We start from the raw sequence: 15,333 nt of genomic DNA on the forward strand, positions 1-15,333 counted from the left end.
GTGTGCGGAACGTGTGACACGGATCGTTCAGTTCACGCTCCTGTTAAACACTACAGACACTGTCGAACGTAACCACTTCCGCCTCTAACCGGAAGTGCAACACACGTGTAGAGTAAACCGTGGATAGACTCACATTGTACTGGTGTGATATGAAAACATGAATTAACATCTTCAATTCTGAAATCATATGTGCATCGGATTTAAATAAACTGCAACCACAAAAGGTAAGCCTCTATGTTAATGCTTAAACTACACAGCGGCTGTATTAATAGTTATTTAAAGACAAAGGCGCATTTATTCTTGAATCATTCGAACGCAAAATACCTGAAATTCAATTATGTTAAATAACAAGTAAGTTCTCTACGTTGTTCATGCATGTTTACTTAAACTGATTGATTTTTAAAACTTTCCAGTGTGTGTGACTCTAAATAAACATGATATAACGAGTGGTTTGTTCTGTTTTTAAAGGCAGTTAAGTTAGTTTAATATTTACAAGCGTTTTGTTTTTGGAATGCTTAGGAAGTAATGTCACACTGATGCTGGTTGTTAAATGGGTATTGTTTGTCATCATGACTTGTCAGACTTTGATGCAAAAATAATATACAAAGTAAAAAACAGTAGCTGTCACCCTATAAGTTAACTCTTGCCAGGTTTTCTACTAAAATGAATCAGTTCCTGAGTGGGGGACACCTACATCATTCTGTGAGGTCAAAGATCGTTGTTGATATGCTGTCTTATTTTCTGGACTCAGAAAAGCAAAGATGGAGAAGAAAGAACAGAAGCGGCACCAGCACAAGCACAGTGGGCCCAAAGCAGATAAGAAGAACAGAAAGAAGGAGCAGGGCACTGAACCAGAGCGGGATGAGCGCAAGAGGAACCCACGAGCGTTTAGCGTCCAGTCAGCTGTGCGCATGGCAAAAACCTTCCACAGGTCAGTGCTCAGACAGCTTTATTTAACATTACCCATCCTCCACTGTTTTCTCTTACATCAATTTATCCTATTTATGAGTAAAACAGTTTTCAGATTATTCATATGGTCTGCTCGTGTGTATCTCTGCTGTCATGTACTTTGTGCTTTTGCATTGCAATTTTTTATAAAGAAAATTAGATGTTGTTTCATTGCTTTTTAATGTCTTTTTTAACATTGTTTTGTAGGACACAGGATATTAAAACGAAGAAACATCATATTCCTCTGGTAGATCGGACCCCTCTGGAGCCCCCACCTGTTGTTGTAGTGGTGATGGGACCTCCAAAAGTGGGCAAAAGCACCCTCATTCGATGCCTGATCAAAAACTATACACGACAGAAACTTTCTGACATCTGTGGACCTGTGACTATAGTCTCTGGTCAGTTTTGTAATACTTAATGCAAGACTTATGACTAATAGTTTTCATTTACACCTGTTATTAACATCCGTCTTGGGTGTCACATGTCAAAAACAAATGTCACATTTGTGGTGACTTGGTTTCTTGTTGTTTCTAATGTTTTCAGGAAAGAAACGCCGCCTGACCTTTATTGAGTGCAACAATGACATCAACAGCATGATTGATTTGGCAAAGGTGGCTGACTTGGTGAGTGCAGGCCTGCATCATCTGCAAAACTGTCCAAGATTAAAGGGGTCATATGATGTGATTTCAAGTTTTCCTTTCTCTTTGGAGTGTTCCAAGCTGTTGGGGAATAGATAAGATCCCTAAAGTTGCAAAGACTAAAGTCTCAAACCCAAAGACATATTCTTTATAAAAGTTAAGACTTGTCCACACCCTCCTAAAATGCCTCGTTTAAACACCCCTCTACTTCACAATGTGGGAAGAATTGCATAACGGCACCTAAATCTTCACGCAAAGAAAGAAGGCATAACTTTGATTCTCGCTTTAGAACAGTTCAACACAAATATTTGAGTGTGTGCGACACATTTTACGGAGGACTGTTTCCTGGACCTGGGAGAGTAGCCTACAATGCAGGCTGTTTTGACTCACAGCCTGTAAGTATGCTTTCATATTTAAAAAAATTGCCACTGATGATTCAAACGCGAGTTTTCAGCAGTGTAGAGTAGTGCTTGTTGTTTGTTCATTACATTCATTACACCAAATGCACAAAATATTGTTCTATTTTTAGCAACATAATATGACCCCTTTAAAGTCATGCAGCAATCCATAAGTGTTATTACAATTTAAAATGATTGGTTTCAATTTTAATGTATTATACAGTGGCTATAGAAAAGAATCGCAATTAGGCATGATATTTTGACTTTTTTAGGTTCTGATGCTGATAGATGCAAGTTTTGGCTTTGAAATGGAGACCTTTGAGTTCCTGAACATTTGCCAAGTTCATGGCTTCCCTCGAGTCATGGGGGTCCTCACACATCTGGACACTTTTAAGAACAACAAGACACTCAGCAAGACAAAAAAACGCCTCAAACACCGCTTCTGGACTGAAGTTTACCAGGTATGTCAGCAGCCTGATATATAACTGACCTATCTTTAAACTGGACTGTCTAGTGTCTCAACATAAAAGTCTTGCAGGGTGCCAAGCTCTTTTACCTGTCTGGAATGGTGTATGGAGAGTACCAGACACAGGAAGTTAAAAATCTTGGGCGGTTCATCTCAGTCATGAAGTTCAGACCTCTTGTTTGGAGGACTTCTCACCCTTATGTGGTGGCTGACCGGTGAGTGTACTTAAGTCTTTCTATTATTTATGATCTTTGTAAGTGTATGTTGCCTTTTATAAATGGCAATTATTTGATTTTTTTTTTCCTGGACAGTATGGAAGATCTTACTGATCCTGAGGATATTAGGTTAAATCCCAAATGTGACAGAACTGTATCTCTGTACGGCTACCTACGTGGGACATTCTTGAAGAATAAATGTCAGGTCCACATTCCTGGTAAGATGTAATTTAGGTTTGCAAAATTCTTTATAGATATTCAGTGTTTTTTTTTTTTTTGTCAACAGGTTTTGCTTCAGGAACCAGATTTTACTTTGTTCATGTGGCAACCCAGTATTTTCTTTTTTTAACAAAACTGAATTTGGACAATTTTAATTCTTGTCAGCTAATAATTTGCTGCATAAAATACACTATTGTAAGTGCAAAAATATTTGCTGCAAGAGAACCTGAATTTAATGTAATCTGTGTTGATTGATTTTTTTTTTTCTTTTACGTTTTGTCCATTATTTGTAAGGATGAGGGCAAGTCACACAACATGTCCATGTTGTCTTCTTGTATTGACAGATGAATGTGGACCAAAAAGTTTGATTGAACACTCTGCTTTTCATGTCAGCAACAACATATTGACTATGGAAACCTTTTTTTTTTTTCATTCTATTACTTAAAGAATCCTGGGGAAAAAAATCACAGTTTCCGCAAAAGTATTAGGCAGCACATTAATAATAATATAAGAAGAAGAAATGTTTCTTGAGCACCAAATCAACATTTTAGAATGATTTCTGAAGGATTATGTGACGCTGAAGCCTGTAGTAATGGCTGCTAAAAAGTCAGCTATTCCATCACAAGAATACATTACATATTAATATACAATAAAATAGAAAACAGTTTAAATTGTCATAATATTTTATAACTGTTTTTACTGTATTTTTGATCAACTAAATGCAGCTTTGTTGAGCATATGAGACTTCAAAATGTTTTGAACGTTAGTGTATTTATTTTGCTGTGCTAACTATGCATGATTATATTGCTTAGAACTACTGTTAACTGCGATATAACTCCCTCTATAGGTGTGGGCGACTTCTCTGTGGCGGATGTTAGCTTCCTCCCGGACCCCTGCCCTCTACCGGAGGTGATTAAGAAGAGAGCGCTGAATGTTAAGGAACGGTTATTGTACGCCCCCATGGCCGGTGTAGGGGGATTGGTGTATGATAAGGACGCCGTCTACATCGATATGCCCAGTGGACATGGCAGCCAGCAGCAGGTCAGATTTAAGTGTCAGCACGTCCCCCATGACCATTACCTACAGTGCATTTAATACTAGACGCAATAATCTCTGCAGTTTACACTGCAGTCACAGCTTATTACACCAAGTAATAACACTTTTTACACTCAATTTGGTTCCATCAGTGAATATGACCTTGAGGTTTAAAGACGATTTGTGATCTGATGGATATTAAGTGTTTTAATGGTGTGAGAAATATCTGTCCCAGGAGGAGGTGCGGCCCACCACTGAACTCGTTCAGTCTCTTATTGGAACACAAGCCACTTTGGATGCAAAAATGGCTGCCAGCAAAGTGTCACTGTTCACAGGAACTGCTGCACTGACACCAGAGGAGGTGCAGGAAAACGAGTAAGTTTTGCTGAACAACTCTGATAATATTGTTGTAATTTATACAAGGATGGCCCCAGTACCTGAGCACCCAGAAATGACATCAAAGATTGATAACGAAAACACATTTGGCTTTTTACTTAAGCACTTGTTTGATGTTCTCTGTATTAATCGTCAGGAAGCAGAACCCTATGGAAAGCCGGGAATGGGATGAGAGAGCACAGAGAGAGAGGAGGAGAGCTGTTTTTGCTGATGAAGATGATGATGATGATGATGATGATGACGGTGATGGTGAGCAAGAGAGCGATGAAGAAGAGGATGAGGAAGAAGATGACGAAGAGGATGAGGATGAAGAGGGGGTGACAACACTAAAAAAGCACGATAAGACAGCAGCTGAGACAGCAGCTCCTCCTGTGAAGAAACAGAAGTGTGAGGTACCAATGGAGATGCCTGCATTTGCTGATAGTGATGATGAGCTGGAAAAGAGTGAAGAAGATGAAAGTGAAGAAGATGAAAGTGAAGAGGAGGAGGAGAATGAAGAAAATGAGGAAATGGAAGAAGGGGAGCCTGCAAAAAAAAGCTCGGGTCCAGATTCTGGTCTCTGCTCAGAGGACGATGATGAGGATGAAGAAGAAGATTCTGATACGGATGAAGACGGAGATGGGACTGTAAAATCAAAGATGTCCTCCAAGCATCCAGAGGAAGAAAATATAGACACAGATGATGCAGAGATGGGTTATGAAACCGCAGGTACTTTTTCTTTGATTCACAATTTCTGAATGTTCAGCTCAGAAGTTCAAAACGGACATAATTTGGTGCCTAATTTTATGAATAATATCAATTAATTAACACATTTCATTAATAATATCAGTTATCAATTAAAAAATAATTATTAATTAATATTAAAAATGCAATTAGTTCAGAAACTGTAAACAGTTATATTCTCCCAAATACTCCCAATGTTATCAGTTTTTTTTATTTGTTTTGAATTAATGTTATTTCATTGAATTCAGTTTTGGCAATTATAAGGTAGATTGTTTTGTGTTTCCTATCCTTTAAATGATCCCATAAACTGCATTTTATTCATACTGATTCTCCCCATGCTCTTCTTAGTGCTCTTTTATTATTATTATAGAATTTTACTGCTCTGAAAGCCCCTTCTGAATATGTTGAATGTGTGTTTGTGTGTGTGTTTATATTGAGGAGCACTACGGTGGAAGGAAGATTTGGCCCAGAAAGCAACAGAGGCGTATTTAAGACATCAGCTTGCAGCCCCAAACCTGCGCAAGCTAGTGTACGGCACAGGTGAGTCTCTGAACCTCGATTTCATTCCAAAATTAAAATCTTATTTACTCACTGTCATGTCATTCCAACCTGTATGCTTTTATTTCTTTAGTGAAAACAAAACTTTAGAAATTTTGAAGACTCTTCAGTCAGTCCTTTTCCACATAATGAATAAGTGATGTCTGTCAAGCTGCAAGAAAGGGTTAAAAACACTGTAATATTAGTCCGCATGACCTGTGTGCATTATATCAAGTCTTCTGAATCTGAAGCCATATTTTATTTATTTACTACATTTTTTATTTAATGCTTATTATTTACACAGGGAGGCAATAGGGATTGACATATTAAATGTATTCATTGTAAAGAAATAAGGCACATAAATCTCTGGGCTATAATGCATCTGCTATATGTATTTTCATCAGTGGCGGAGAAAGAAGAGGATGATTCTAATGATGAAGAAGAGTTGGGTGGTTTATTTAAAGTCAATCGACCAGAGAAGAGTAAGAAAGTACGAGCAGATGCGATGGACTGCTCTCGCTTTCAGCCAGACAACAGCCATGACTGGGATCAGGAGGAGGTGAGATGCAGTGTAAAAACGCACTTGCATATACATGTACATGTATTAGCATAATGCATATAAATATGCCATTTGTTGTCTTTGTCCTTTGCATTTTCTTACAAACTGTCTTTTTCTTAGATGCTAGCCTCTATCAGGGACTGTTTTGTTACTGGAAAATGGGAGGAGGATAAAGATGCTGCAACACTGCTTAAGGAAGATGGTAAGAAAACGAAATGCACCAGATGTAGGTGTTACCCAGTACCGGTATTCTGGTAATTGGTCAGTGGTCAAACAATGAAATGTGTTCAGTAGCATATTATTGTTTTTGCCCATGTTAGATTTGGTTTAAACGACCGAAAATTTCACTGGCTGGATATTGACCACTGAAATTGTGGTACATCTATATTATATAGTGTATTTCCTCCCTTTTGCCTTTCTAGAAGAACTCTATGGAGATTTTGAAGATTTGGAAACAGGACAGGTTCACAAAGCGAAGACTGGGAATAAAGACCAAGCTGAGGTAAAAAAAAAAAAAAAAAAAAAAGTTTTTCTAGCATTATCATCTGATTTGCATCTGACAAAATTTTATGGTGCTTTTTTATTTATTACTTATTGTTATTTAAACACAGGGAGGGAATGATGATGAAATAAATGGTGATGATGATGATGATGAAGAGGAGGAGGCTCCCCAAGTGAAACTTGACGATGATGAAGTTCAAAAGAACAAACGTTTGGAGAAGAAGAGGCGGCTGAAGGAGAGGTTCGATGCACAATATGATGATGGTGACGCCACATACTTTGATGACCTGAAGGAGGAGATGCAGAAACAGGCTGAGGTCAGAGGTCAAATTTTGAGACATGATCAGCCTCCTTGTAGAGGAGAGCAAGGATATGTGTAAAGCTTTGTTTTCCCCCTGTACTAACTGAAATTAGCCTAAAGCATTCAATTTTAAATTCATTTATTTATATTTATATATCTAATTAGATTTAAGCAATGGTACAGTCCTGTATGCTTTTATTTTGTTTCTGTGAAATACAAAAGAAGATATTTTGTAAAATGTCCCAGTTTTTTGTCTATAAAGTGATGTTTTTTTTTTTGTGTGTGTGTGTTTTTTTTTTTATAACCCCAGTGACTTTCATCGTATGGTCAAAAACAGCTGAAATGTTTATCAAAATATCTTCTTTTACTTCTTTCACACAAAAAAGAAAGCCATACTGGTTTGGAACGATGTGAGGGTGAATAAATAATAACATAATTTTCATTTCATGCTGATTGTTTTTCTGTAGCTGAACAGGCAAGAGTTCGAAGATGTAGATGATGAAATTCGTGTTCAATATGAGGGCTTCAGGCCAGGCATGTACGTGCGTGTGGAGATCCCTGCTTTACCTTGTGAGTTTGTCACCAACTTTGACCCCCACTATCCCATCATCCTTGGCGGACTGGGCCCTAGTGAGGGCAATGTTGGCTACTTGCAGGTAAGTCTAAAGGGACTTATTTGACTTATTCATATCGGACAATTGCATATTTTACAACTTCTAGGGTAGTTGATAACCTTTTGAATAAAGTGAAGGGCACCTGATTTAATGCCAAACCAAATGCCATTACAAGGCTGGACTGGGTAAAACATTCAAGTCCTTTCTTTATCTCCTCTGCACAGATGCGTCTGAAGAAACACCGCTGGCACAATCGTATCTTGAAAACCCGCGACCCTCTCATCCTGTCTTTGGGCTGGAGGCGCTTTCAGACCATCCCCCTCTACTACATCGAGGACCATAACGGACGTCACCGCCTACTCAAATACACACCTGAACACATGCACTGCGGTGCCACCATCTGGGGTGAGAGACAGACCTCCCCGGCATTTTCCCTATTTTTACATTCAAATTGCATTTGCAGTCATCTAATCCTCAGTTAAAGTTAATATTTAAAACAAGGATATGAATGTAATGACACTGTGTAATGTAATCTTTAGTAAATGTAAAAATGAATGCCCATTTTCATACTATACAAAATGTTGTGATGCCTAAAATTGACTTGCATCATTTAAAACTATTTTTTTAACTTAAATCTTTAATCATAAAGGAATCATAAAGGAGCCCAAAAAAAACACATAGGAGTTTCAATATTGGTGCATCCATAATGGTACTTTTTTTGTCTATGGCAACTTCATGCCATATTCTTTATGTAGGTCAAACATCTAAAACAACATGTGAATCATTTAGCAGTATCAAAACACAGAAATGAACAACGTGGAAATACTTGAGCAGTTCGGCACAAGCTTTTTGACTGTCAGTTTATTTGATTAGTTGTGAAGTTCTACTAGAATTCTCTTTATTGTCATCTTATGCACACTCCACTCTTTCTTTTTCTACTCTTGTACAGGGCCTATAACACCCCAGGGTACAGGCTTCCTGGCTGTGCAGACGGTCGGAGGTATTAAGGTAAGAAACCAACATATGATGAGAGCACAGGAGTAGCCTGGGTCACAGCTTCAGTCCGAGTCCCCAGTCCAGACAACCACAGCCAGATGAAAGGATTCTCTTTTTTTCTTGGACTCAGCCTATCTTATTTCCCCTCAGGCCAGTTTCCGCATCGCAGCCACAGGAGTGGTTCTGGACCTGGACAAATCAGTTACAATTGTGAAGAAGCTCAAACTGATTGGATACCCTTATAAAATCTTCAAGAACACCAGCTTTATCCAGGTAGGGAGTCCTGCAGAGTCAGGAGCGTAACAGCACAGCACACACCTCGTGCTCTCTCGGAATAATTCGACCCGCTCATCTTTGCTTATAAATTTCTTTCTTTTTTTTTTTTTCTTTTTTTAACTCCAAGGAATGTTTAACACCGTCTTGGAGGTTGCAAAGTTTGAGGGTGCGTCCATCCGCACAGTCAGTGGCATTAAAGGGCAGATAAAGAAAGCTTTGCGGACCCCGCCGGGCGCCTTCAGAGCCACGTTTGAGGACAGACTACTGATGAGTGGTGAGTCAAACTAGTTTTTCTATTTATAAATATTTTGGTTGCTGCAGTTTTTTACCACAGTATTTATTTATTAGTTATTAACTTTATACAATGAGATGTGCTTAGGGAGTTCAGTGTGCTTTATTTATCAGAAAACTCTGCAAATGTAATGACTCCCAAGAATCTCCATTGTACATAAGCAACCACCTTGTTAAAATGGAGGGGTTTTATTTGCTGATTATGCTCCTCTCTGGAGAGACAGGCATGTGGAAAATCTTGCAGTGAGGCAGTTTGCGTTTTTGAGGCTTATTAGGCCTACTGCATCTTTTATTAGATGATGATTGTTTATATTAGGGCTGCGAAATTAATCGGAATAATAAATCAGAATCATGTTATTGGCTTGTGCGGTTATTAAACCGCAAAAGGCTGCGATTTAATCAAAATATGTGCATGCTTTCACTATGTGTTTCAAAGGGAAGGTCCATCACTCTGCTTTCTGTATTAGGCTACAAATAGCTTTATTCAAGCACAAGCAAAACACTCACTGTTTGCATAATTTCAAACATTTTGGTAACTACAAATTGTTATACAAATCCAATTTCACTGCATTTGCAATGAAACAGAAATGTTTTTCTATATATATCATTTTTATGTTTACTACCACTGCTACTACTAATACTCATTGACAGTCATATGAACAACAGTTTATTATAATAACAACAGTTTATTATTATTATTATTTTTTATTATCAATAGTAACAATACTAATTTACCATTATACTAAAATAATATAATAAACCTTTCTGTACACTCTCGTTCAAAAGTTAGTAAGATTTTTTAAAAAAATGTTTTTGATCACCAAGGCTGCATTTATTTGATAGAAAATATAGTAAAATTATAATATTGTGTAATATCACAATAATATTGTGAAATATATTTACATTTTAATATAACCGTTTTATATTTTAATATTACATTTATTCCATTGATGGCAAAACTGAATTTTCAGCATTCATGGCTCCAGTTAAACAGTTGTGTTGCTTAATATTATTGTGGAAACCTTGATACATATTTTTCAGGATTTTTTGATTAAATAGAAAGTTCAAAAGAACAGCATTTATTCTTAATTGATATCTTTTGTCACATTATGAAAATCTTTAATGTCACTTTTGATCAAATTAATGCATCCTTGCTCAATAAGGTTATCCATGTAGGGAGAAAAAATAAAAAGGAAATGAGGAAAAAGTGGACCAGAAATCCTGTTTGGAGTTTAGGAAATTCACTGGTCCAGTGACTACATACTGATTTGGGTTCTTTTAACTAATTGCACCAGCAATTTAAGATGTTAAATCTTTATCACATTTGCAGTTCAAATCACAAACACAATATTTTTATTTTTATTTTTAAATTTATATATATATATATATAATATATTCTTTTTTTTTTTTAAATATTGCAGCCCTAAATTTTAAATAAATGTTTCTCTGTAGATATTGTGTTCCTGCGTTCCTGGTATCCGGCCTCGGTTCCTCAGCTGTATAATCCAGTGACATCTCTACTGATGCCGGTTGGACAGAAGGAAACATGGGCAGGTATGAGGACCCTTGGACAGCTAAAACACGACCTGGGAATCCGCAACAAACCAAACCAGGACTCACTGTACAAGGTAAGCCCTCTTTCAGAAAAGTTGAGTCACCAGTTACTTATTGTTCACTGTTGTCCTTTTCATTGTCCACTCTGTCTTTGAATCCCTACAGCCGGTTGTGAGGCAAGTTCGACACTTCAACCCCCTCCACATCCCCAAAGAGCTGCAAAAGGCCCTCCCCTTCAAGAACAAACCCAAACAGATGCAGGCCAAAGGCAAAACCCCGCGGGACCTGCAGAGACCGGCTGTTGTACGAGAGCCCCATGAGAAAAAGGTGAGTGCTGTCGGACTTGTCCATCTCTGTTTTACATATGTCATGCCTTTGTAATGCCAGTGAGCTTTTTTACTGTCATTACACAAAGACGGTTTTAATATTCACTATTAGTCTAAAGTTAATCCACCAAGGAAGCCTCCAGAGTGAGAAATATCATATTTCTTTAATCCGTGTCCCTGGCAAATACCAAGACGGCTTGCTGGGCAATTTCTGTACCAATCCACTTTGAAATCCTCCTTTCTGAAAGATGACACAGGGGGCTACATTTTTAATCAATTTTTTTCTCCCACACTTTGTTCCAAGATGTGCAAGGCATTGACATGAAAAAGTAATAAAGAGTTTTTAATCATAATCGTCATTTAATCAGCAAGACTTTTTTAATCATTCCTTTAGAGATTGGTGTATTCATTCTTAAAACTAAAAGGTTTTATTCAGTTACAATACAGTAATTATTTGGACAAATTGCTCAAAGGACCTCAAGGTTAAGAGCCCATAACTCTCCAATTCTTTGGTCATTCTCACACTCTATCAGTCCTTCTTGTCTTTTTGTGAGGATCATGGTCGATTAACCAGCAAAGAAAGTGTTCATCCAAAAATAATTAAAAAAATTCAACAAAAACAAGTTTTTCATACAGTGTTATAACATCAAGAAAGTGTAGAAGAATTTTTGAGTAGCTCAATAGAGATTTCTATTTTAGAGATTTCACTTTCCTTGGACATGATAACCTATTTTCACAAATATATGTGACTCTGCCTGAAGGACAGATGCAAGGTAATTGCACACGCTCAGTCGATCTCTCTCGCATTTTCTGTCTGTTTAGGCTTGTTAAGTGGAAATCTATAGAGCATGGTACACATTTTTGTCATTACTAACTTATTTTAATATTCAGTACACGTGCACAAAGTGTAAAGGAGAAGGGCATAACCTCACGAAAAAAGAAAACACGCAAAAATTGCACATTCCTCTGCGGTTTGCTCATCAATAGTGCAGTATTGCGATATTGTGTTATTGGGATATTCAATGCTTTAGCTATTTTTTTCAGCCACTTTATGTTTTGTGTAGCTCAAAAATCTTTTTCTGCACATTAGAACTATATTCTTTGGGTTTACTCCTTATGATGGATGTTTTAAGGGAATTTAGCCTTTGAGTTCCTCATATTTATAATCCTGCGGTACAGGAAGTCATAGCTGGACAATTTCATGTTCCTTGTCACCCTGGTGTGCTAAAAGTTTTAAATATGAATGGGAATATACTTCAAAGGTATTTTACGCATAAGAATTTCTAGGGGTGCCAATAATTGTGGCCAACATGCATTGGAGAAAAACATTTATTCCATAATGTGAGTTCCCCCCCCCACTTTCAATTGCTTTACTTCAATGAAATGTTAGAATTTTGTGAATTTTTTGAATGAAAGATCAAAAAGATAAACAATGCATTATTTTGCTGTTCAAGTCTACTGTAATAATGCAAGTCTGTGGTTAAAAAGTAAGATATTGAGAGAAAAAAGGAAAAACTTGGTTTAATATTTTGTTTTCTAATTCAGTGAAGATCATATATTGTTAAGTGATTTGATTTTTAAGTTTCAAGGTATTTTCGGAGGCCACCCAGGTCTCATGTCTGGCTAATAAATATGACCTCTCAACCTTTTCCACCAGGTGGCGGCATTGCTTGATGCTCTGAGCTCAGTCTATGCATACAAGAATAAGAAGGCGAGAGCAGAACAGCATGCCAAGCACAAAGAATTCCTGAAGCAGAAAGAGAAACAGGAGGCAGAAAGGCAGAAGAGGATGAAAGAAGAGAGAAAGAAGACTTACCGTGCAATGGGACAGAAAGAGAAGAAGAAACTCAAATCCAGCCTGAAGGGAGCATCCAAGGACAATTGAGTCTACCTCACACCTGATTCTGTTCATCTATAACTCCAGGCCAATCGGATCAGTGTCTGTTAGGCTCCTAGTTGGACTGTTTGAAATGCGCCATAATTCAATTCCCACACCGGCTGCTGTTTCTGAGCTGGCTCAAGAGTCGAGATGATGACACCACAGCAGTCCCCGGAGGTTTTTTTTTTTTTTTTTACCCTGGTTTTGCTGAGGTTTTTAGAAGATACAATCTCCCTAGAAACAAGAACAATAAAACTGCCTGGTTAACGTTTAGTGAATCTCAAATGATTTTCTATAAAAAAAATAAAATAAAAAAACCCCTGTATGCTAATGATTTACAATAAGGTTCAATTTGTTAATATTAGTTTATGTATTGAGTATTTTTACAATATTGATTAATGTAGAAGATTAATTCATAAATATCAAAATTGTTCATTGATTCCTGTTTATTTATAATAGATTAAGAAATGTTAATTTGTACAACTTGTTAAAATATATTACCACATATGTGTATAAATTAACCTGCATTAAAAATACGTTAAAATGATTGTTCATTGTTAATTTTACTATGGCATTCACTAATGTTAATAAATTGAACCTTTTTGTAAACTCCAACCAAATCCATCCATAATGCATCAAAAAAGTATATATAGCCATTTCTTACTGCTGTTTCCTCCAGTCACGTGAAACTGCTTATACTTATTTTGTGTTTTTAATAAAAACTGATGTGAGATTAGTAAAACGGGAAGGAAATGGCATTTGTTGTCAGATAAAGGGGTGGGGTCAGCCTTCAGTGGTATTGGCTTGTAATTAATTCTTGAGCAGGGGCTGGAGGCGCCCACTAGCGTTCTCTATTATAGCCTACACATTAGCACTTAAATTTTGTCCTGGACCCTGCTATTTTAAGAAACAGCCCTGTTTTTTTTAGGGCTTATTACCAAGTTGGAGTGAATTTTTTGTGCGGTGGTGAGCTATCGAATCAGACGTAATCCGGTGCCTGCTGCTGAGCACTTTCCAGAATATATGTTGTGGTTTTTCCTCACAGAGCAAAATGGCAGGTTGATGGAAAACCTAAGAATAGCAACTGAACTGCAATATGTCAGCATCAGGGATTGTATGGACAGATGTTTAATAGTGTGGGGGAGTGTCTCCATATGTGTGATAGCAATTTATTGATGGTGGTAATTAAGCATGTGAGGTGTTTCAGTGTCTTTAGAGGAAGTAAACATCACTGAGAGTGTCCTGCACAACCAAGAGTCTCTGGGGACTACATGATGCATGTCTGTCGTGCACCATCTCCAAACAGTAGCAATTACCAGCACTGTTTTGTTCTTCAGAAGTCTTTTGCTTGAATCAGCTCGTGGGTAGTCATGCAAACCAGCCAGACCTTTGACATATCAACTATTCTGTTTAGGACGGGTTTAGCTGAAATAGATTATATTGTAATAATAGACTGTCATGGGAGAATTAATTGAAATAATGACAGTCTCTGTGAACAACTGCACCGAAAACACTGGGAAAATAGTGTTAAATATGTCTATAATCAGAATCTCTGTAATAATATGTACAGAGAATTTCACAGACTAAAATGACAAAAATAAATAAATAAAATTAACTACATAAAAAAAACAAGAACTAATCAAAATGACAAAAGCACATCATATTTATAAAAAGTAAACTAAAAATACAAATATTTATAAATATACTATAACAATATATTATACAGTATAAATATTACTAAAATAACACTGCACTCTGGTAAATTCAGTCATTGGTTCCTCTTTGTACAAACCTTGTAAACATCACTGTATTCAGACACCCTGGTCCATTTTCGTAAACTAAAAGGTAACTGTGTTATTAAGGGTTGTTGGTGGTTCTTGTTCCGTTGTTTCTGGCTGGGCTTGTATGGTAACCCATTACTGTTGAAGGAAAGCTGATTGTAGTGGGTCTGAAAACTGCATGCCAATCAAACTCTAACAGCTTAAGTATCTTTTTATTGCTTTTCTTTTGTTGATCTAGATATACTAATTTTTCCCAAGGTCGCCCATTTTGTCTCGCCATCATATTGAATTTTATTGCAAACTGCTGTCTTTTCAGTGTATCTAATCAAAGTAAAGGTTCACTATTGATAACATATTGTAAGGGTACCTGAGCAATTTGAGAACAAGCATCACCTGGTTATCACCTTTTGTGCTACTCCTACAAGAAACTGGGCTCATATGATCTTCAAATCATGACAAAAAAAAAAAAAAAAAAAAGCTTTTTTCCCCAAATAGTAGCAATACGTTTTGTGCTTTCCTTAGCAAGTGACGGCAGAAGGTTGGCAGAAGGTTGTTGGTTCCACTTCTCATGAACTATCTCAGTTTTGCAATGCACTTTCATGACTTTTGGCCACATGCCCTGCAACTGTTGTAACTGCAGAAGTTTTTATTGTATTTTTTTCTAATATTATAAAGCAGGT

The 15,333-nt window shown here is 37.0% G+C and overlaps 1 protein-coding gene across 1 annotated transcript; it reads left to right on the plus strand.

Annotated features, from left to right (window-relative positions):
• Positions 1–21: 21 nt before the first annotated feature.
• LOC109110392 (ribosome biogenesis protein BMS1 homolog) lies at positions 22–13,145 on the plus strand. The gene is made up of 23 exons (XM_042767807.1): positions 22–224; positions 752–931; positions 1,156–1,346; positions 1,492–1,571; positions 2,257–2,445; positions 2,523–2,665; positions 2,762–2,883; positions 3,732–3,925; positions 4,155–4,294; positions 4,452–5,023; positions 5,477–5,578; positions 5,980–6,134; positions 6,255–6,336; positions 6,557–6,636; positions 6,746–6,952; positions 7,404–7,592; positions 7,775–7,955; positions 8,500–8,558; positions 8,697–8,819; positions 8,949–9,096; positions 10,566–10,741; positions 10,833–10,994; positions 12,651–13,145. Exons 2-23 carry the CDS (start codon positions 762–764, stop codon positions 12,876–12,878), a joined length of 3,693 nt encoding a protein of 1,230 aa, XP_042623741.1. The 5' UTR covers positions 22–224; positions 752–761; the 3' UTR covers positions 12,879–13,145.
• The last annotated feature ends 2,188 nt before the right edge of the window (positions 13,146–15,333 follow it).

Source organism: Cyprinus carpio, chromosome A12 (genome assembly GCF_018340385.1).
Source record: "Cyprinus carpio isolate SPL01 chromosome A12, ASM1834038v1, whole genome shotgun sequence".
Lineage (NCBI taxonomy): Eukaryota > Metazoa > Chordata > Actinopteri > Cypriniformes > Cyprinidae > Cyprinus > Cyprinus carpio.

What these genes read in the sequence shown, in the direction of transcription:
- LOC109110392 (XM_042767807.1), top strand. Translation starts at nt 762, where the DNA reads ATGGAGAAGAAAGAACAGAAGCGGCACCAGCACAAGCACAGTGGGCCC. An exon ending in GACATGGCAGCCAGCAGCAG is followed by an intron (nt 3,926 to 4,154) that starts GTCAGATTTAAG and finishes TATCTGTCCCAG; the next exon opens with GAGGAGGTGCGGCCCACCAC. An exon ending in AACACTGCTTAAGGAAGATG is followed by an intron (nt 6,337 to 6,556) that starts GTAAGAAAACGA and finishes TTGCCTTTCTAG; the next exon opens with AAGAACTCTATGGAGATTTT.